This window comes from Zingiber officinale, chromosome 4B (assembly GCF_018446385.1).
Source record: "Zingiber officinale cultivar Zhangliang chromosome 4B, Zo_v1.1, whole genome shotgun sequence".
NCBI classification, from domain to species: domain Eukaryota; kingdom Viridiplantae; phylum Streptophyta; class Magnoliopsida; order Zingiberales; family Zingiberaceae; genus Zingiber; species Zingiber officinale.
Window position 1 is genome coordinate 5,760,208 of NC_055993.1, and position 20,986 is coordinate 5,781,193.

General features: G+C 44.6%; 2 protein-coding genes across 2 annotated transcripts; both read right to left on the reverse strand.

Moving 5' to 3' along the window:
• Window positions 1-416: 416 nt before the first annotated feature.
• On the reverse strand, window positions 417-1,843 carry LOC121977335 (UDP-glycosyltransferase 83A1-like). Its single transcript, XM_042529918.1, has 2 exons — window positions 1,369-1,843; window positions 417-1,306 (listed from the first exon to the last, which is right to left on the reverse strand). Exons 1-2 carry the CDS (start codon window positions 1,841-1,843, stop codon window positions 417-419), a joined length of 1,365 nt encoding a protein of 454 aa, XP_042385852.1.
• Window positions 1,844-13,563: 11,720 nt separating this feature from the next.
• On the reverse strand, window positions 13,564-15,040 carry LOC121977336 (UDP-glycosyltransferase 83A1-like). The gene is made up of 2 exons (XM_042529919.1): window positions 14,566-15,040; window positions 13,564-14,503 (listed from the first exon to the last, which is right to left on the reverse strand). The coding sequence occupies exons 1-2, from the start codon at window positions 15,038-15,040 to the stop codon at window positions 13,617-13,619; spliced, it is 1,362 nt and encodes a 453-aa protein (XP_042385853.1). The 3' UTR covers window positions 13,564-13,616.
• Between the last annotated feature and the right edge of the window lie 5,946 nt (window positions 15,041-20,986).

The window sequence follows — 20,986 nt, forward strand, 5'->3', positions numbered from 1 at the left end:
TGAGAATTGACCCACCCCGCGTTCTTGGAGCATAACAGTGAAGTTCTTTAATTTACTACTAGCTCTTAAAATGTCATTATATAAATAAGAAAAATATTATAAATTTGTTATTGCATTTGTAAAATAGAGACAAGATAGTCTTGGGGATAAAAGAACCTCTTAACATATAGCTAATTAGATAGTTATCTCATAAAAAAAATATTGAAAACATCTAGCTGTCAATGTTAATACTATAAATAATAATAATCTAGCCGTCGTAATTTTAATTACAAGACTAAACATATTGTTGAAGTCAACATTAACCTTTGGCCACCACATGAATTTTTTAGCTTTTAGTACTTCAATCAGCCATAAGAAAACATCAAATTTGTGAGAAGATATCAAGCATTTTATTTGTTCTTCGAATCAGTAAATCCCTATGCTTTGAAAGCATCCATAAACGTCCTAAAATTCTCGAACGAAACGCCTCCATCGTTAATGTTTTTCTGAGCGTTCTCTTTCAACATCGATGCCCTTGCTCTCATCTCCTCGTCTGAAAGCAACTCTTCTACCTTGGATTTCACCTGTTCCCGCTTAACGATCCCACTCTCGTCAGGTGTCATGCGCAGACCCACCTTCCAATCGTCACAAATGTAGTTCTGGTTCAGGAATTGGTCCGCAAAATATGGCCAACAGAGGAAGAGCTTCCCGTTCCTGACGCCTTCCATGGTGGAGTTCCAACCGCAGTGAGACACGAAGCAAGCGACAGAAGGGTGGGCCAGCACCTTCTGTTGAGGTGCCCAAGCCACAACCCTCCCTCTGTCTCCGACACGCTCTTTGAATCCATCCGGATAAGCATCGGCAGAGTCGCCGGTGAGGTCGGGCCGGACCACCCACAAGAACGGTCGGCCAGTCGCCTCCAACCCGAGCGCGAACTCCTGGAACTGGCGGCGGTCGAAGATGGTGAAGCTCCCGAAAGCCACGTAGACGACGGAACCCGGCTGCTGCTCGTCCAGCCACGACAAGCAGGCCGCGTCCTCCGGCCAGAAATTCCCCACGGCGCGGTTCGGCCGGAGGCCGGTTACCAGGGGCCCGATGGGAAGAATCTTTGGATTGTAACGGAAGGTTGGCTCTTCGAGCTCTTTGAAGGAGTTGCAAATGATGAACTCCGGGACGACGTCGAAAGCCCTGCTAGCACTGTTTTTGACCATGCGGTTGAAGATTTGCTTTTTCGTTCTGCCATCTCCAAGTAGGTTCCATAACAAGTGGGACGCGTTGATGAATGACATGCCGGGACCGAGTTGGAACGTCTCTGAGATTAGGTTGCCTGTAAAAATAGAAACCGCCGTTAATTTTGCAGGATGAAAAGTGTTTGGAATCATTAGTTACCATCGCCGTCGATGACGCCTTTCGAAACCAACTCCGGAAAGCTCTGCAAAGTGGCCAGCATCTGGGCTGCGGCCGGCCAGAACGCGGCATACCGGAGACTCTTCTTCCGGCCAAGCTCGAGCGCCCATCTCATGCCATCATCCACCAACATGCAAGTTATCGGATCCTCTGCTTCGTTGCTCTTCTCGATTATTTCCTCCAAGCATCGCGGCATCACGTTCATTAATGCTTCCGTGAGATTCCCAAGATCGTTCCGGTCTTCCTCCGGCCCTAATCCGTCAGGGACCGAGACCAGAGCGATATGCTCCATGGTGCTCTCCGTGGACAACGCGGCAAGCAGACGCTTGTGGTTGAACTCGGTATTGACGAAGGTGACCTTGAAGCCGTAATCCACCAAGCAGTTGCAGACCTCCATGAGGGGAATGACATGGCCTTGAGCAGGGTATGGCAGGGCGAGAACGTGTGGCAAGCCCATTCTGAAACAAGAGAGAGAGGTAGAGAGGGAGAAGCAAAGAGAACAAGAAAAAAAAAATTGAGAAAAAAAGATAATTACTTAATTTTATCAATGCAATACAATAGAATTTATCCAACGAAATATGACAAATATAATATACTATTGTAATCATAAAAGTATAACAGTAATTTGAGTTATAGCATGACAAATATGACAATATTAAAATTAAGTACGATAAATATGATAATTATAATTCATAGAAAGAAATATTACAAATATAATATACAACTATTGTAATTATAAAAGTAATTTGAGTTATAGCATGGCAAATATGACAATATGAAAATTAAGTATGATAAATATGATGATTTTGGTATACTTTCATTAGTAGAGGTAAAGAATTAAAGAGAGATCTCTCTTATAGAATTGTCTTATCTTTTATTTCTACTAACCACCTTATTGATATGTCTGCTAAAGCTTCCTTGTTTATAAGAGAGGTGGAATGATATAAAAAATGAAATAATGTAATATAATTAATGGTTCACGATGAATACAGTTGATCAATCTAATATAAATGAAACATCAACACAAGTCTAGCAATTGTATGACATATTGTTGAAAGCTAGTGAAAGAGAAGTGTGAGAGCTTGTAGATATATATAGACACTATTTTAATAATTTCTAATCGAGCATTAATATGTAAGGACAATATTAATGCATTGAAAGTAGCATATAGATTGATGACTTAATCTCATAAGTCATGGATATGAGATATCACGTTGGTACATTGATATATATTAGAGAATATGTACTGAATTAACCCGCCATGAGAATGTTTCATAGATCGTTATATGAGTATCATAAATATTCTCATAGTGACTATTGGTATGAATAGTCTTTAGACCTAAAGTCGTTATAGTTCCCCACATAAAAAGTTATGTACTTTGGTATCGGTAAATGTCACCTATAACAAGGTAGACTATAAAGTCGATCATTAGATATGCAATAAGTTATACAGAGGGATGTAAGTGATGTAGATGTAATATATCCCTTCTATTTGACAGAAGTGATATCTATGAGCCCCTTAATTAAGTATGATACAAGAATGCATAATCATGCTCAAATTAGTCAATATGATATATTGAGCTTATTTGATTGAGTGTGTCTACTTAGGGATCAAGAAATATAAAAATTGATAAGATAATGACACGGTCTATATCTCATTGATCAATCTAGATATCAAAGATAGAAGGACTGAGTCATACAAGATAATAGACACAAACTGGTTAGGTTGGATCTCGACATTCTCGTCACTTCTGTAACAATGATGCATTGTTAGATGTCATTCATTACTTATGTATCTAAAGTAGTTTTAAATACATTGTCAATATTACGAGAGTCTATTGGGTCACACACATATAATATAATGATTTGGAGATGGATTATAGGGTTAAGTCTAATCTAAATTAGACACATTGAGTTAGACTCAAATGAATTTAGATTAGACTATTAATGGTTAATCCAGTATACTAAATTCAACCCATTAAGATTAATGAATATGAATAGAGATTAATTCATCATTAATCAAAAGAAGACAAAGAGACAAAAACTTTTGGTATTTCTTGGATGAGTACAAAAGGCTTTTGGAATTCATTTTCATTGAGATGATTTTGATTCTTCTTCCTCTTGGCCAAAACTTCCTTGAGTAGTTGCTAGCACAACCGAGGTTGTTTCTTCTCCAAGTCGTGAGTTCCTGAGATGGACCAGAGAATGTGTTCGTGTGGATGTCGTAAAGATGTGAACACTTGATCATGCTGAGATCTGCATCTGAACCAAGTTGCTATCGGGAGTACTGGTTCACACAACAAAGGTAATGATTCTATGTGATAGACTAGCAAGAATGTAGTATACAGTATTCATAAAGATCTCTAGAGGGATCCTTTTCCATTGCATTATATATTTTTTATGTATAAGATCTCTACAGTGGTATCATAGTCATTTGCATATACACATACTTCGTTGTAGTTTTATTTTATATGTGATATAGATGTAGAACATGCGTTTATTATGATTTGCACAATTGTATGTTACTGTTGGACATTTGTTTTTGCTCTAAACATGGACAATGACTGTTGTTTTTTTGCTCCAATAAGCAACAGTTGCTTATTGAGATGTGGAACAACAACTTGATCCGTGGACCAAGTTAACGTCTAGCAATCAAAATGTGATTAGCAACTTGTGATTGCTGCTAGACGTTACTTTTGCTCCAATCAATAAATTTTTGCTGATGAAACAGTGAAAACAATTGTGAACAGCAACTCATGTTGTTTTTGCTCTAAATGTTGAAAGCAAATCATGTTTAGAACAACAAGGTTGAGGCTCGGTACAATGAGTACAAGGGTGGTCTCAGATTCATCTTGGCGGTCTTGGCTATAAAGAGAACTGTCGTGAGGTTGCGACTCATAAATCATGTTTAGTATCTTAATAAATTTATGCCATAGATTTATTATGAATGTTGTATGTCATGGTGCATAGTTATGAACCTTTATTCTAATTCTCAAATTTGTGTTAAGTTTCTCGGATATACTCGTAGTGTGTATGACCCAATAATTTCCTATTTATATTAGTCATATATAATTAACTATTAATTATAAATCGATCATGAGTGACACCTAGTAGTACATCATGATTACTGATTAACAAAAAATCATAGTTAATTCCAAAATGATTTTGAACCCTTCAGCAATTACAGTTATTAGTACATCTTGTTCCTTTCACTTATCTTATACCCATATGATTTAGGATATGGTCTATGTGTCAGTCCCTACTAGGCTTTGATACTAATTGAAGGATTAAAATAGTGATTTGGGGGGGGGGGGGGGGGTTGGATATCGCTCATTTAAAAAAATTTCTTTAGCATAAAATTGAATCAGAGTTGTTGATGCAATCAACCTCCAAGGTTTTAATGTCTGACAAATATGTTTAAGTATGGAGCTTGATCATGGAAAGTCCTAGTTGTAGGCTAGGCAAAGGAAATCTTGGTATATCATGGAAGCCAGGTGGATAGGTCTGGAGGACCTGATCCTTGGGTAGCCGAATACTGAGTCTTGGAAAGTCATAGTTGCAGGCTAGGCAAGGGAAATCTCGGTAGATCGTGGAAGCCAGGTGGATAGGTCTGGAGGACCTGATCCTTGGGTAGCCGAATACTAAGTCTTGGTGAGTGAAGTCAAGTGGTGAAAATCCTAGGGGGGAGATAACCTTAGGTAGCGAGAAGTTTTGGAGGAGTGAACTCTAAGCAAGGTTGATTGGATGGTTTCTGGTCAATCGCGCGCAGTCGACCCGACTAGCGGATCTCGATAAATCTAGGTTTGTGTTTACCAGAGTATTCTGTGTTACTATTATTGTTGTTGGCTAATGTAGTATTGCAGGAAAAATCTTAGTGGATCAGGCGATTAGACACTAAGCAGGAAAAGTCCAAACTAAGATCTGGAGGATCAATGTTTGGCTGGTAAGTTGAGGTATACAACTGGAGAAGTGATAGTGAGATCGTGTTCCTAAAGGAATAACCTAAGGTCGCTGATCCAACTGAAGAAACCGGGAAGGTTTCCAAGTTGAGATCAAGATAGTTTTATTGTCTAATATTACTCATGCATTATATATTCTGTGCTAACCTTTGTGTTGCAGGAATACTCTGTTTAACTCTGTGTTGCAGGTTCGACATGATCGGCCGACCGAACCAAAGGATCGGTCGACCGAACTCTGATGACTCAGCATAGTCTAAATCGAGAAGAAGAAAAGGAGGAAAGCTTACTAATCGGTCGACCGAACTAGAGGATCGATCGACCGAACGATCAACACATTAAAGGCACAGTAAATTGTTGGTGCATATTCCCCAGGTCAAGGTTGACCTAGTTTGACTGAGCTTGAATTGGGTTAAGCTAGAGTCTTAATGTTTATGTTTTGATGGTTTGACAATACATGTTGACAATACATGTTTGACAATACATGTAGACAACACATGGAGATTACAGGTGTAATTGTTCATGTGTGGAGATTGTGATGGAGAGTCAAGTAGGTCAAGGTTGACCGGATACTTGACTGGAAAGACCTGGTGAGTGAAGCCAGGCAGAAGGAAAGACCTAGTGAGTGAAGCTAGGCAGTGAGGAAATTCTAGTGAGTGAAGCTAGGTGAAAGTCCTGGTGAGTGAAGCCAGACAGAGGAAAAATCCTGGTGAGTGAAACCAGGTGAAAGCCCTGGTGAGTGAAACCAGGCAGGTGAAAGTCCTGGTGAGTGAAGCCAGGTGAAAGTCCTAATGAGTGAAGTTAGGCAGGAAGAAAATTCTGGTGAGTGAAGCCAGGTGAAAGTCCTAGTGAGTGAAGCTAGGCAGAAGGAAAATCCTGGTTAGTGAAGCTAGGTGAAAGTCCTAGTGAGTGAAGCTAGGCATAAGAGAAATCCTAGTGAGTGAAGCTAGGTGAAAGACCTGGTGAGTGAAGCCAGGCAGAAGAGAAGTCCTAGTGAGTGAAGCTAGACAAAAGGGAAGTCCTAGTGAGTGAAGCCAGGCACGGGGAAATCCAGATGGGTCAAGGTTGACCAGACATCTGATGAAAGTCCAAGTAGGTCAAAGGAATTGATCGGATACTTGGCAAAAGGAGAAAAGTCCAAGTGGGTCAAAGGGATTGATCAGACACTTGGTGAGAGAGTCCTAGCTGGTCAAGGGTGACCAGATGCTAGGCATGATGTACCAACAGGTCAAGGTTGACCGAATGTTGGTTTGAGGGGCTTAGGACTTGGTTTTGGGCAAAAACCAGCAGCTGGATCGATCAGCCGATCGATTGGCTAGAGCCCAATCGATCGGCCGATCAATTGGGGAGTCCCCGCGAGAAGCCTTCGTCCCAATCAATCAATGGATCGATTGGGAGGCAGTCGCGAGCGCACAGAAGTCTGCTAGATCGATCAGCCGATCGATCCAGAGGTCCCAATCGATCAGTGGATCGATTGGGAAGCTGCAATTTGTCGCGATAAGCCCTGGATCGATCCGTTGATCGATCCAGACATTTCCTGAGAGCATAGAGGCGCTCTGGATCGATCAGTAGATCGATCCAAAGCCTCCTCGATTGATTGGGAGTAATTCAATCGATCGGGATCCGACTGTTGGCGCAAATAAGGTCGTTGGCGTGCGTCTTCTTCAGCAGAGACTTCACGCATACAGCTCTGATCTTCACAGGCGACTCCACAGTGTTTCTCTACTCTACCGCCAGTTCTTGAAGAGTTCTTGGAGCAAGGTTTGCTGGTGATCCAAGATCAAGAGGCGGACTACAACAAGAAGTTAGGGTTAGGGTTTTTACTGTACATCTTGTAAGCTTTTTCTTATCATGTATTTCCCTTTCTTCTTCTTGTACTGAGAGTGGTGTAGGGCTTCTCCGCCTTTGGTAGTAACCACAAAGGAGTGTTATTCATAGTGGAGGGTGTGTGAGTACGTGGATCCTTGGACTAGTCACATCTTGTGAGGTGGATACCAAGTAAAATCCATTTGTTAGCATTGTTGTAGTTGTTTCTTGTATTTCCACTGTATATCTTTGAAGAAACAAGCAATGAAGAGCAACTAGCATGCACCGAGCTATTCAGCCCCCCCTCTAGCTACATTTTCGGTCTCAACAAGTGGTATCAGAGCGAGGTCGCTCTTCACCTGAATCATCGCCGGAAGGGGCAAACATAACAAAAAGATCTAGAGGGTGAAGAAGTTGGAGCAAAATTATCAAAGTCAAAGAATTTAAGAAGCTCAACTTCAAGATGCAATTCCAAGATGGACTTGGATTTGACACAAGGGTGGCTCCACCGTACACATCTACAAGCTTCGATCTTTGGAAATCAAGGATCGAAAACTTCTTAATGGTGGAGATAGAGCAATGGTTTGCTCTTATGGAAGGCTTCGAAGCTCCAACGAATTCAAAGGGCAAAGTTTTCAAGAGGAGCAAATGGAGCTGGGAGCAAGTCTAAAGGTGTGAAGCGAATGACAAGATAACCAAATTATTGGTTAATTTATTGCCTAGCACAATTCTATGCAAAATTGGACAATATGAAGATGCCAAAGAACTTTGGAGCAAGTTGGCTAAGCTCCATGAAGAACCCTCCACTGTACCGAATCAAGAGGAATCCAAAGAGGGCGACTCATTGGAGCAAGACCAAGAGGAGTACTCCGAGGTTGAGAGATGTCAACTTCCGAAGAAGAAGAAGTCCAAGAAGCATCATCCTCGAAGGAGTACAACCAAAAGAACAAGGAAGGAGCATATTCCTTGTTTAATGTGCAAGAGGATGATGAAGAAAAGAAGCCTCCACCTCTAGGATTGAGGGGGAGCAAATTTTGGTGACACCGGATCAAGGAGAAGAAGAAGCCTCCACATCCGGGTCAAAAGAAGAAGAGGATGAAGAAGCTTCCACCTCCACAAGTCAAGTCAAATCAAATGGAGGATCATCGCTATCGGATCAAGAGGAAGTCTCTACATCCACATCACATGGAGGACCAAGTGTCATCCCTACATGTGAAGGTAAAAATATCTCAATTAATAATAAAAATCATAGTATATGTTTTGAGTGTAGGGAGAATGGGCACTACAAGAGCAAGTGCCCCAACTTGGCCAAGAAGAAGGGTCAAGTGGCACCCAAGGGCAAAGAGAAGCCTAAGGAGGCCATCCCCATAACAAAGAAGAGCAAGGAGCACATTGTGTGCTTCTTGTGCCAACAAAGAGGGCATTACCGAAGTCAATGCCTTAAGGGGAAGAAGGTGGTCAAGGCTCAAGAAGGAAGCTCGATTCAAGGGGGAGCCTCCAAGGTAAAAAGAAAGGTAACTTTTATTGAGTCTACCCCTTTAAATTATGGTAAAAAACATGCTAGTTCTAACCTATATCATTTTAATGATATTTACCATGAAAATAAGAGGCATGATAAAGTTAAGGAAAATCATGTAGCTTTTCATGCTAAAACCTCTCAACCTAGGTTTAGAAAGGTAGAGGAAATTTTAGGCAAGAACTCTAAGGATTTTAGCTACAAGCCTAGAAACAAAAATGCTCATGGACTTAATGGAAAACCAAAAACTAAGGACTTAGTGATGGAAAATCAAGTCTTGAGGTCAAGACTTGACAAACTATAAAAGACCCTGAAAATGATGGAAAATATCCTAAAAGAGCAAAATGAGCAAAACCTAGGTCTAGGAGTACAACAAGGGTCATCCAATGGCCATAGATGTTTGGGATACAAACCTAAGGCTAAGAAGGATGAAATGTCTTACCATAGGGTTCCATATAGTTATGGAACCAACCCTAGGTCTAAGGGTCAAGTCAAAAGTACAAGGGAAGTTATCCCTAGGAGTATTTTTGCAACTAAAGTGACTAAGACTTCTAAGAAGTCTAACAAAGTCACTAAAAAGGTCACAAGGAAAGAAATCCCTAGGGTTGACCTAGAAAAGGTGACCAAGGCTTCTAAGAAGCCAAACAAGGTCACTAGGAAGGTATCTAGGGAAGTTATCCCTAGTGAATACCTAGAGTATCCAAGGAGCACCAATAGGTTTTGGGTTCCTAAGAGCATTTTCTCTACCCCATAGATGGGTTAGAGAGTGTCAACTCTAAGAAGAAGGGTAGTTAACCCAACTTTGAAGAAATTGACACTCAAGGAGCATTTTCAAGGTTATTATTAACTTTTGAAAATGAAATTGATTTATCATTTACTCTTTGAAAAAGTAAAAAGTGTAAAATTTGAGAAGTATTGATTTTATTTTAAAATGGCACATATTGGGAAAACATAAGGAAATACCAAGTTGGGATTTTGGTATTTTCTTAGTGTTACTCTTGTGGAAGAACGAAATATGCCAACACTTGAGGAATAAGTTTAATTTCAATTGGCATAAGTCAATCAAGAGAACTAGAAATGCCAATTTAGATTTTGGCATTTTCCTGGAGCGTTTAGAGGGCAATCTAGGTTTAATTTTTAACTTAGATAAGGGTTAAAGATACTTAGGTAGGTAATCTAGGTATTTTATTTATGCTAAACCTTGTCATGATTGTTTGCTCATTATATGCCATGACATCATGATTATTTTTGCATTCATACATTATGATGAAAAACACAAAAATACCATGTTATGACATACATACATCATGTAGTTATAGGAAATTTTCTTTTAAAAATTATTTCTTTTTGATGTATACCATAACATTATCATGCATTATATTTATTTCCTTAAAATTAAGGACAAATGACATTTATCAACAAGTATCAACAAGTGACATCCTAGGTGGATGTTCAATATCCACAAAATGCCTAGATAGATATGCATGATCCCTAGACTAGGGTAAAACTAAAATTTTACATCTCACAAAGACCTATAAGATGACTTATATGTGTTTTGGGCACAATAGATACAAGTGAGGTGTTAGGATGATGAACAAAACTCAACATGCTGATTTAGTGCATTTCCTTGAGTTTTAAGTTCATCAAAACACATAGTTATGTGTTTTCCCATCATTGGGAAAGCTAATGTACAAGTCATGTGCATTAAGTCCAAGGAACATGGTGGGATATTGGTTTTGAAAATCATTTTAAAATGCTTTTGGAAGACCTTGGTGAAGGCTATCTTTTGATAGTACTCACCATTGAATAGTTAGGAACAAACTAGAAGAAAACACTAAAGTTTTTACAAGTTTTCTAGTTTGTGTCAAACTTTGAAAATATGAAAGATTTTCTCAGAAAACTATTTTTCCGTGATAATATATACCCTAAATAATGTCTACACGAATTTTTATGATTTTTAGAATTTTGTAGAATTTTCTAGGGGTTTCTGAAGTTGACTGAAATGAAATTTCAACAACTATCAGACCTCAATCGATCACCCGATCGATTGAAGGGTCTCAATCGATCTGGCGATCGATTGAGAGCAAGCTTCTCGCGAACAAAAGCTTCCTGGATCGATCCACCGATCGATCCAGCCCTCCTGAATCGATCAGTGGATCGATTCAAGATGGTTCAATCGATTGGGACCCAACTCCAATCGATTGAGGAAGCTAATTTTGGCTGGGAAAGCCTGATTTCAGCATTCCAAACCAAGTTTAGTTTAGGAAACCATTCCTAACCCCTCAAAATACATGTGTATACATAACAAGGGTGTTTTCATGTTGAAAACAAGGATGGATTGGTTGAGGAAGACTAAATTGAAGTTTAAGTTGAGGTTTGATTTCATTATTGAATTTATAGACCTCAAACTTCTAAATTTAGGTTTCCTAAAGGTTTAGGGATTCCAAGTCATTGTTGGTGCAATGATAGAAGGTACGACCATGTCTTTAGGGGGAGTTACTCTTTAAGGACATGAAAACTATTTTTCATGAACCTTGGAAGGTGGTTAACCTTCTTAACATGCTCAAGGTTGAGTGTTTAAACTTTAATGGGGAGTGGATATCCTCATTGTTCAAGTGGTTCAAGTTGGTATATGCTCATGGATGAGCATTCGATACAAATGAAGAATATGGGACCTTTATTTGAGTTATTGGACCTTGTTAATGCTCAAGGGCGAGCATTGATGATAATGAAGGGTATGGGACCTTCATTATCGTGTTGATCACAACGAGTGAAGTTGTGAACAACGATGAGCAACTCTTCAGGGGGAGAGTCTCAAAGGGGAGAGTTTTCAACAGGTGAATTTGTTGATGTGTGCCAATAGGGGGAGAATGTAGGATTTAAGTTAGGTCTTCATTATCTAAGAGGGAGTTTGCCTTCTTAGTGAGAGAATGTAGGGTTTAACTTACGTCTTCATTACCTAATGGCATGAAAGGAGTTAAAGCTATGGGATTAACCTAACTTAAATGTGGTATTGTCAAACATCAAAAATGGGGAGATTGTTGGTGCATATTCCCTAGGTCAAGGTTGACCTAGTTTGAATGAGCTTGAATTGGGTCAAGCTCGAGTCTTAATGTTTATGTTTTGATGGTTTGACAATACATGTTGACAATACATATTTGACAATACATGTAGACAACACATGGAGATTGCATGTGCAATTGTTCATGTGTGGAGATTGTGATGGAGAGTCAAGTAGGTCAAGGTTGACCGGATACTTGACTGGAAAGACCTGGTGAGTGAAGCCAGGCAGAAGGAAAGACCTAGTGAGTGAAGCTAGGCAGTTAGGAAATCCTAGTGAGTGAAGCTAGGTGAAAGTCCTGGTGAGTGAAGCCAGGCAGAGGAAAATCCTGGTGAGTGAAGCCAGGTGAAAGCCCTGGTGAGTGAAGTCAGGCAGGTGAAAGTCCTGGTGAGTGAAGCCAGGTGAAAGTCCTAGTGAGTGAAGCTAGACAAGAGGAAAATCCTGGTGAGTGAAGCCAGGTGAAAGTCCTAGTGAGTGAAGCTAGGCAGAAGGAAAATCCTGGTCAATGAAGCCAGGTGAAAGTCCTAGTGAGTGAAGCTAGGCAGAAGAGAAATCCTAATGACTGAAGCTAGGTGAAAGACCTTGTGAGTGAAGCCAGGCAGAAGAGAAGTCCTAGTGAGTGAAGCTAGGCAGAAGGGAAGTCCTGGTGAGTGAAGCTAGGCACGGGGAAATCCAGATGGGTCAAGGTTGACCAGACATCTGATGAAAGTCCAAGTAGGTCAAAGGGATTGATCGGATACTTGGCAAGAGGAGAAAAGTCCAAGTGGGTCAAAGGGATTGATTAGACACTTGGTGAGAGAGTCCTAGCTGGTCAAGGGTGATCAGATGCTAAGCATGATATACCAACATGTCAAGGTTGACCGGATGTTGGTTTGAGGGGCTTGAGACTTGGTTTTGGGCAAAAACCAGCAGCTGGATCGATCAGTCAATCGATTGGCTGGAGCCCAATCGATCGGCCGATCAATTGGGGAGTCCCCACGAGAAGCCTTCATCCCAATCGATCAGTGGATTAATTGGGAGGATGTCGCTAGTGCACAGAAGTCTGCTGGATCGATCAGCCGATCGATCCAGAGGTCTCAATCGATCAGTGGATCGATTGGGAAGCTATGATTTGTCGCGATAAGCCCTGGATCGATCCATTGATCGCGCTCTGGATCGATCAGTGGATCGATCCAAAGCCTTCCCGATCGATTGGGAGCAATGCAATCGATCAGGATCCGACCGTTGGCACATATAAAGGTCGTTGGCGTGCGTCTTCTGATGACTTGTTGGATCTGTCTCAAGCACCGGGGTACCAGAGACCGGAGCGATCCGGTCTCTGGCTGCAGGTAGTGTTGACCAGAGGACTTCTAACGACTTGGTCAAAATAAAAATCATCTCAGCATACTCCCTCCGAGATATCACAATTCGATCAATATTTCATCCACCTCATTCGACGATCTCTCTGACTCAAATTCCGAAGAGCATCAACTATCATATTCCTATTAGCCAAATTATTTGAGAATTAATCCACCCACGTTCTCGGACCATAACAGTGATAGTTCATTAATTTACTACTAGTTCTTAAAATGTCATTATATAAATAATAAGAAAAATATTATAAATTTGTTATTGCATTTGTAAAATAGAGACAAGATCATCTTAGGGATAAAAGAACCTCTTAACATATACCTAGATAGCAAACATCTAGCTGTCAATGTTAATACTATAAATAATAATAATCTAGCCGTCGTAATTTTAGTTACAGGACTAAACATATTATTGAAGTCAACATTAACCTTTGGCCACCACATGAGTTTTGTAGCTTTTATTACTTCTATCAGCCATAAGAAAACATCAAATTTGGGAGAAGAAATCAAGCATTTTATTTGTTCTTCGAATCACTAAATCGCTATGCTTTGAAAGCATCCATAAAGGTCTTCAGATTCTCGAACGAAGCGCCTCCTTCGTTAATGTTACGCTGAGCGTTCTCCTTCAACATCGATGCCCTTGCTCTCATCTCCTCGTTCGAAAGCAACTCTTCTACCTTGGATTTCACCTGTTCCCGCTTAACGATCCCACTCTCGTCAGGCGTCATGCGCAGACCCACCTTCCAATCGTCACAAATGTAGCTCTGGTTCAGGAATTGGTCCCCAAAATATGGCCAACAGAGGAAGAGCTTCCCGTTCCTGACGCCTTCCATGGTGGAGTTCCAACCGCAGTGCGACACGAAGCAAGCCACAGAAGGGTGGGCCAGCACCTTCTGTTGAGGTGCCCAAGCTACAACCCTCCCTCTGGCTCCGACACGCTCTTTGAATCCATCCGGATAGGCATCGGCAGAGTCACCGGTTAGGTCGGGCCGGACCACCCACAAGAACGGTCGGCCAGTCGCCTCCAGCCCGAGCGCGAACTCCTGGAACTGGCGGCGGTCGAAGATGGTGAAGCTCCCGAAAGCCACGTAGACGACGGAACCCGGCTGCTGCTCGTCCAGCCACGACAAGCAGGCCGCGTCCTCCGGCCAGAAATTCGCCACGGCGCGGTTCGGCCGGAGGCCGGTTACCAGCGGCCCGATGGGAAGAATCTTTGGATTGTAACGGAAGGTTGGCTCTTCGAGCTCTTTGAAGGAGTTGCAGATGATGAACTCCGCGACGTCGATGGCCCTGTTGTTGTTGACGATGTGGTTGAAGATTAGCTGTTTGGTTCTGCCATCTCCAAGTAGGTTCCATACCAAGTGGGACGCGTTGATGAATGGCATGCCGGGACCGAGCTGGAACGTCTCGTGTTCTGGGATTGGTGTGCCTGTAAAAATAGAAACCGCCGTTAATTTTGCAGGATGAGAACTGTTTGGAATCATTAGTTACCATCGCCGTCGATGACGCCTCTCGAAATCAACTCCGGAATGCTCAGAAAAGTGGCCAGAATCTGGGCTGCGGCCGGCCAGAACGCGGCTGACCGGAGACCCTTCTTCCGGCCAACCTCGAGAGCCCATCCCATGCTATCATCCACCAACATGCAAGTTATCGGATCCTCTGCTTCGTTGCTCTTCTCGATTAGTTCCTCCAAGCATCGCGGCATCACGTTCATTAATGCTTCCGTGAGACTCCCGAGATCGTTCCGGTCTTCCCCCGGCCCTAATCCGTCAGGGACAGAGACCAGAGCGATATGCTCCATGGTGCTCTCCGCGGACAACGCGGCGAGCAGACGATTATGGTCGAACTCGGTATTGACGAAGGTGACTTTGAAGCCGTGTTCCACCAAGCAGTTGCAGACCTCCATGAGGGGAATGACATGGCCTTGGGCAGGGTATGGCAGGGCGAGAACGTGTGGCAAGCCCATTCTGAAACAAGAAAAAACAAATGAGAAAAAAGATATAATTACGTAATTTTATCAATGCAAAGCAATAGAATTTATAGAACGAAATATGACAAATATAATATACAACTATTGTAGTCATAAAAGTAATTTGAGTTATAGCATGACAAATATGTCAATATTAAAATTCAGTTCGATAAATATGATAATTATAATTCATAGAAAGAAATATTACAAATATAATATACAACTATTGTAATTATAAATGTAATTTGAGTTATAGCATGGCAAATATGACAATATGAAAGTTAAGTATGATAAATATGATAATTATGCTATACTTTAATAAGTAGAGGAAAAGAATTTATGAGAAAGTTGTCTTTATCTTTTATTTCTACTAAAAACCCTTATTTACAAGATAGATAGAATGGTATAAAAATAAAAAAATATAATATAATCAATGGTTCACGATGTGATTTGTTCCTGTCGAAAATTTGAGAAAATGGACCTGTCGACGTGATATGTCTGGAATGTTGACTGTATCTCCATGACCCGGATGGTGAGTTGTCCTCCACGTTGACCAAGTCACCCGAAGTCCTCCGGTCGATGCTACCTACGACCAGCGACCGGGTTTCCCCGGTCTCTGGTACCCCGATGTTCGAGGTGGGTCTCACGAATATATGAGGAATCGAATAATAGCAGAACCATGAAATAAATGTAGGACGAGTACGATGGCGTACCTTGGCCCCGGGGGGTGCCCTCGGACAGATCGGTGAGCTGGTTGCGTTGCTGATCGAGTCGTCGCGACTCTGAAGGATAGATGAATGTGCCAGCTGAGGAGCTAGATCTGCCCGCCGAGAGTCGAGCGTGACCTGGATCCGGCAAATAACAGGCCGACTGAGAGATAATAGCGGTACGCCGGCCGAGAGATGACGTAGGCGCGCAGGCCGGGATATAATATCGGTACGCAGGCTGAACAGACCACAACAACGCGTAGGCCGAAATACAACGGTGGCTCGTATGCCAGCACAGCACCAAAAACGCTAGTCGGCGTGGATCGGAGGATGACCACAGCTGTGCAATCAGTGGTGGTCGTGGATCGGCCAGTGGATGCCACTGGATGCAATAGCGTCTGGCTCCGGACGAAGGCGGCGAGAGGGGCTCAGATCTCACCGACGTGTGTGAGGAAAGGAAGAGGACTGCATATCTCAGATCTAGCCGGCGTCGGAGGCGACAACAGGGCGTCGGTGCCGGAGACGCGGCAAAGAGGGGTGTCGGCCTTAGAGAAGAGGGGAGGCGACGACTAACGGGGCTCAGTCGTCAAGAAATGGGAAAAGTAGTAGCAGTTCAGATGATTAGATTTTGGATGAAAGCAAAGGACAAGAGTCCAACGAGCCCTCCTCAGAACAGCAAAACAAAGGTGATCTTTTTGATAAGGTCTTGTTACCTAACGGAGCTCAATCGGAGCTTCTAAATGAAAGCAACAGCCAAAATGGGGCGTGGTCTACACAGGCAGCAGAGTCAAAGAATGAGAGGAGAGGAGCGGCCGATGGCCGGCGCCGGAGAGGAGAGGGGCGGTCGGCGGCCAGCGTGAGGCGCTCGAAGGCGTCAAGGCCGGTCCAGTGGCGGCGGCGGCGATGAATCCCAGCCTCTCGTCCTGTTGGCGGCGCTGGGGTACAGACCAGAGGAAAGGAGGGAGAGGATAGGAGTGACCGACGGCCGACGTCGGCACTGGCGAGGAGGGAGCAGGAAGCTCCTCCTAGCGGCGGACCAAAAACGCGGCCCCCCCCCCCCCCCTACGTTCATGAATCGTGCCCTCTTTTAACACAAAACCCTACTCATGCCAAAAGACCAAACTGCCCCTCTATTTCTCCCTAATCACTCCTACACCCCAAGCTGCATCCGCATCACAAGCCTCCCCTTCAAGTCTAGTCGAAGGAAGTGCAAGTCCGACTGATTACACCAAGTCCAAAACAGAATTGCTACAAAATGCAAATCAGATCGCTGGGCTCGTCTTATCATGTCGAACGAGTAGCTATGGCGATGCCGAGCGAGTGACTCAAGTAGTATCGAGCGAGTGATAAGAAATAGTGCTATCCAGGCAACGGAGATAATGTTGATCAGGTAGAAAGGCAGGTGATCGAGCCGAGCGCGTGATCGAGAAGATGCCACTCAGGCAACCGAGAAAATGCGAACTGAGAGAGCGTCACTCGAGAGATGGTAGCGATGCCGAGAAATAATACCAAGTCGACTACCGAACTGATGCCAGGCGAGCGGCAGAACGAGCGATGAGTAAAATGATAGTAGACCGAGCGACATGTGGGATAACGAGCAGACGAGCGATGCCGAGCGCGCAGCCGCAAAGATGCTGCCCGGGCGATCAGAAGGATGCCGATCGGGTGGATAAACGTCGGGTGGACGGTGTCGAGCGCGTGACCGAGAGAATGTTGGCCAGTCGGTCGGAAGGACTAGCCCCGAAAAATGTCGGTCAGATGGCTGAAAAATTTGATCGGGCGATCTCGAAATGCAAACATGGTGACCGTAAAATGTCGACCGAGCGACCGTAATGATGTCGAGCGAAGCAAGCACGTGGCTAAGTGGATGATCAGGTGAAGGATCAAGTGGCTATCAAAGTGGCGACCAAGCGACGAAAAATAGTGTCGAGCGACTATCAGGCAAGCTTTCTGCCGAACGCCAAGTGAGTGCATAGGCGAATACCGAGCAAGAGACGAAGCAGCGCTGGGCAGGAGTGGAGTCCGAAAATTGAGCGGAAGCATAGCCCGTGAGATTGAGTGCGCAGAGATAAAAGTCGTGAGCTGAACAGGCACATCACACGTGAACTGAATTGGAGTGTAGCCAGTGAGTCGAAGGCGCATGGACGCGAAAGTCGTGAGATGAAGGGGCGCATCGCATGCTGAATCGAATGCGCACAAAAACGAAATTCGTGAGCCAAACGGGCGCAGAGCCTATGAGATATTATGGTCCGAAACCAGCGGAGATACTCTCGTTCGCGACCATTGGAGATAGCTCGACCCCGAACGGGGGAGATGAGCTACTCTGATGCTCCGTGACCAATGAAGACCTCTCGACCCTGGGCGGGGGAGATATGAGATCCGATGAGCTGGTCCGAGACCAGCAAAGATCACTCGACCCCGAATGGGGGAGATAAGGCAATATGATATGCTGGTCCGAGACCAGTGAAGACCACTCGACCCCGAGTGGGAGAGATAAGGAAATATGAATTTACGGTCCGATATGTGACGATCGCTCGACCCCGAACGGGGGAGATAGAAGATCCGTTGGTGACAATCGCTCGACCCCGAACGAAGGAGATAGAAGATCCGATGGTGACAATCGCTTGACCCCGAACGGGGGAGTTAGAAGATCCGATAAGTTGGTCTGAGACTAGTGAAGACCACTCGACCCCGAACGGGGGAGATAATGAAATATGATATGCTGGTCCGAGACTAGTGAAGACCACTCGACCCCGAACGGGGGAGATTGAATATCTGATATGCTGGTCCGCGACCAGTGAAGACCGCTCGACCCTGAACGGGGGAGATAAGGAAATATGATATGCTGGTCCGAGACCAGTGAAGACCATTCGACCCCGAATGAGGGAGATAAGGAAATATGCTATGCTGGTCCGAGACTAGTGAAGACAACTCGACCCCGAACTGGGGAGATACATGCTCTGATAAGCTGGTCAGTGAAGGCACGGATTTAAGGTCGTCGTTCGACCGTCGGTGGAGACCTGGGTTTAACGTCGCCGCTCGACGGTCTTCAAGGCAGGGTTTTTATAGTCGCCGCTTCGACTCTAGGGTTTAACGTCGCCGCTCGACGGTCTTCAAGGAGGAGATTTTATAGTCGCCGCTTCGATTCTAAACGTCGCCGCTCGACGGTCTTCAAGGCGGGATTTTTATAGTCGCCGCTTCAACTCTAGTGTTTAACGTTGTCGCTCGATGGTCTTCAAGGCGGAGTTTTTATAGTCGCCGCTTTGACTCTTGGGTTTAACGTCGCCGCTTGACGGTCTTCAAGGCGGGGTTTTTATAGTCGCCGCTTCAACTTCTAGAGCCCGTGGCTCTAATATAATATACACACCCAGCCGATTGGCTCGGGGGTCTTCGACATCGAGCCCGTGGCTCAGATAATATACACACCTCGCCGATCGGCTCGAGGGTCTTCGACATCGAGCTCGTGGCTCAGATAACATACACATCCGGCCGATCGGCTCGGGGGTCTTCAACATCGAGCCCGTGGCTTAGATAAATATACACCCAGTCGATCGACTCGGGGGTCTTCGACATCGAGCCCGTGGCTCAGATAATATACACACTCGGTCGATCGGCTCGGGGGTCTTCAACATTGAGCCCGTGGCTCAGATAATATACACACCCGGTCGATTGGCTCGGGGGTCTTCGACATCGAACCCGTGGCTCAGATAAATACACATCGGCCAATCGGCTCGGGGGTCCTCGATCGAGGAACTATGACAGATCATATAACTGAAAGAGAAAATATAACGGAAAAACTGACTTGCCGACTAGCAAAGGATCTGATTCAATTTCTCGACTCCTGAATACCCGTGGAGTGAGACGAATATGATATGCTCGTCGAAACCCACCAAGATCATGAATATAGCAAAATTTTCCGGTGTCTTTCGTCTCCACGTTCCAGATCAGGCAAAGTTCCCACAGACGGCACCAAATATGTTCCTGTCGAGAATCTGAGAAGACGGACCTGCCGGCGTGACGTGTCTGGAATGTTGACCGCATCTCCATGACCCGGATGGTGAGCTGTCCTCCGCGTTGACCAAGTCTACCGAAGTCCTTCGGTCGATGCTACCTACGGCCAACGATCGAGTTTCCCCGGTCTCTGGTACCCCGATGCTCAAGGCGGGTCCCACGAATATATGAGGAATCAAATAATAGCAGAACCATGAAATAAATGTAGGACGAGTACGATGATGTACCCTGGCCCCGGGGGGCGCCCCTCGAACGGATCGGTGAGTTGGTTGCGCTGTTGATCGAGTCGTCGCGACCCTGAAGGATAGATGAATGTGCCAGCTGAGGAGCTAGATTTGCCCGCCGGGAGCCGAGCGTGACCTGGATCCGACGAATAACAGACCGACTGAGAGATAATAACGGTACGCCGACCGAGAGATGATATCGGCACGTAGGCCAGGATATAATATCAGCACGCAGGCCGAACACACCACAACGGCACGTAGGTCGAAATACAACGGTGGCTTGCAGGTCAGCACAACACCAAAAACGCTAGTCGGCATGGATCGGAGGATGACCACAGCTGTGCAATCAGTGGTGGTCGTGGATCGGCCAATGGATGCCACTGGATGCAATAGCGTCTGGCTCCAGACGAAGGCGGCGAGAGGGGCTCAGATCTGTCCGGCGTGCGTGAGGAAAGGAAGAGGACTTCATATCTCAGATCTAGCCGGCGTCAGAGGCGACAACAGGGCGTTGGTGCTGGAGACGGAGAAGAGGGGCGTCAGCCTCGGAGAAGAGGGGAGGCGACGACTAACGGGGCTCAGTCGTCAAGAAATGGGAAAAGTAGTAGTAGTTTGGATGATCAGATTTCGGATGAAAGCAAAGGACAAGAGTCCAACGAGCCCTCCTCAGAACAGCAGAACAAAGGTGATCTTTCTGATGAGGTGTTGTTACCTAACGGAGCTCAGTCGAAGCTTCTAAATGAAAGCAACAACCAAAATGGGATGTGGTCTACACAGGCAGCAAAGTCAAAGAATGAGAGGAGAGGAGCGGTCAGCGGCCGGCGAACGGCGCTGGTGAGGAGAAGGGCGGCCGGCGTGAGGTGCTCGGAGGCGTCAAGGTTGGTCCAGTGGCGGCGGCGGCGATGAAGCCCAGCCTCTCTTCCTGTTGACGGCGCTGGGGTGCAGACCGGAGGAAAGGAGGGAGAGGATAGGAGTGGTCGACGGCCGGCATCGGCGCTGGCGAG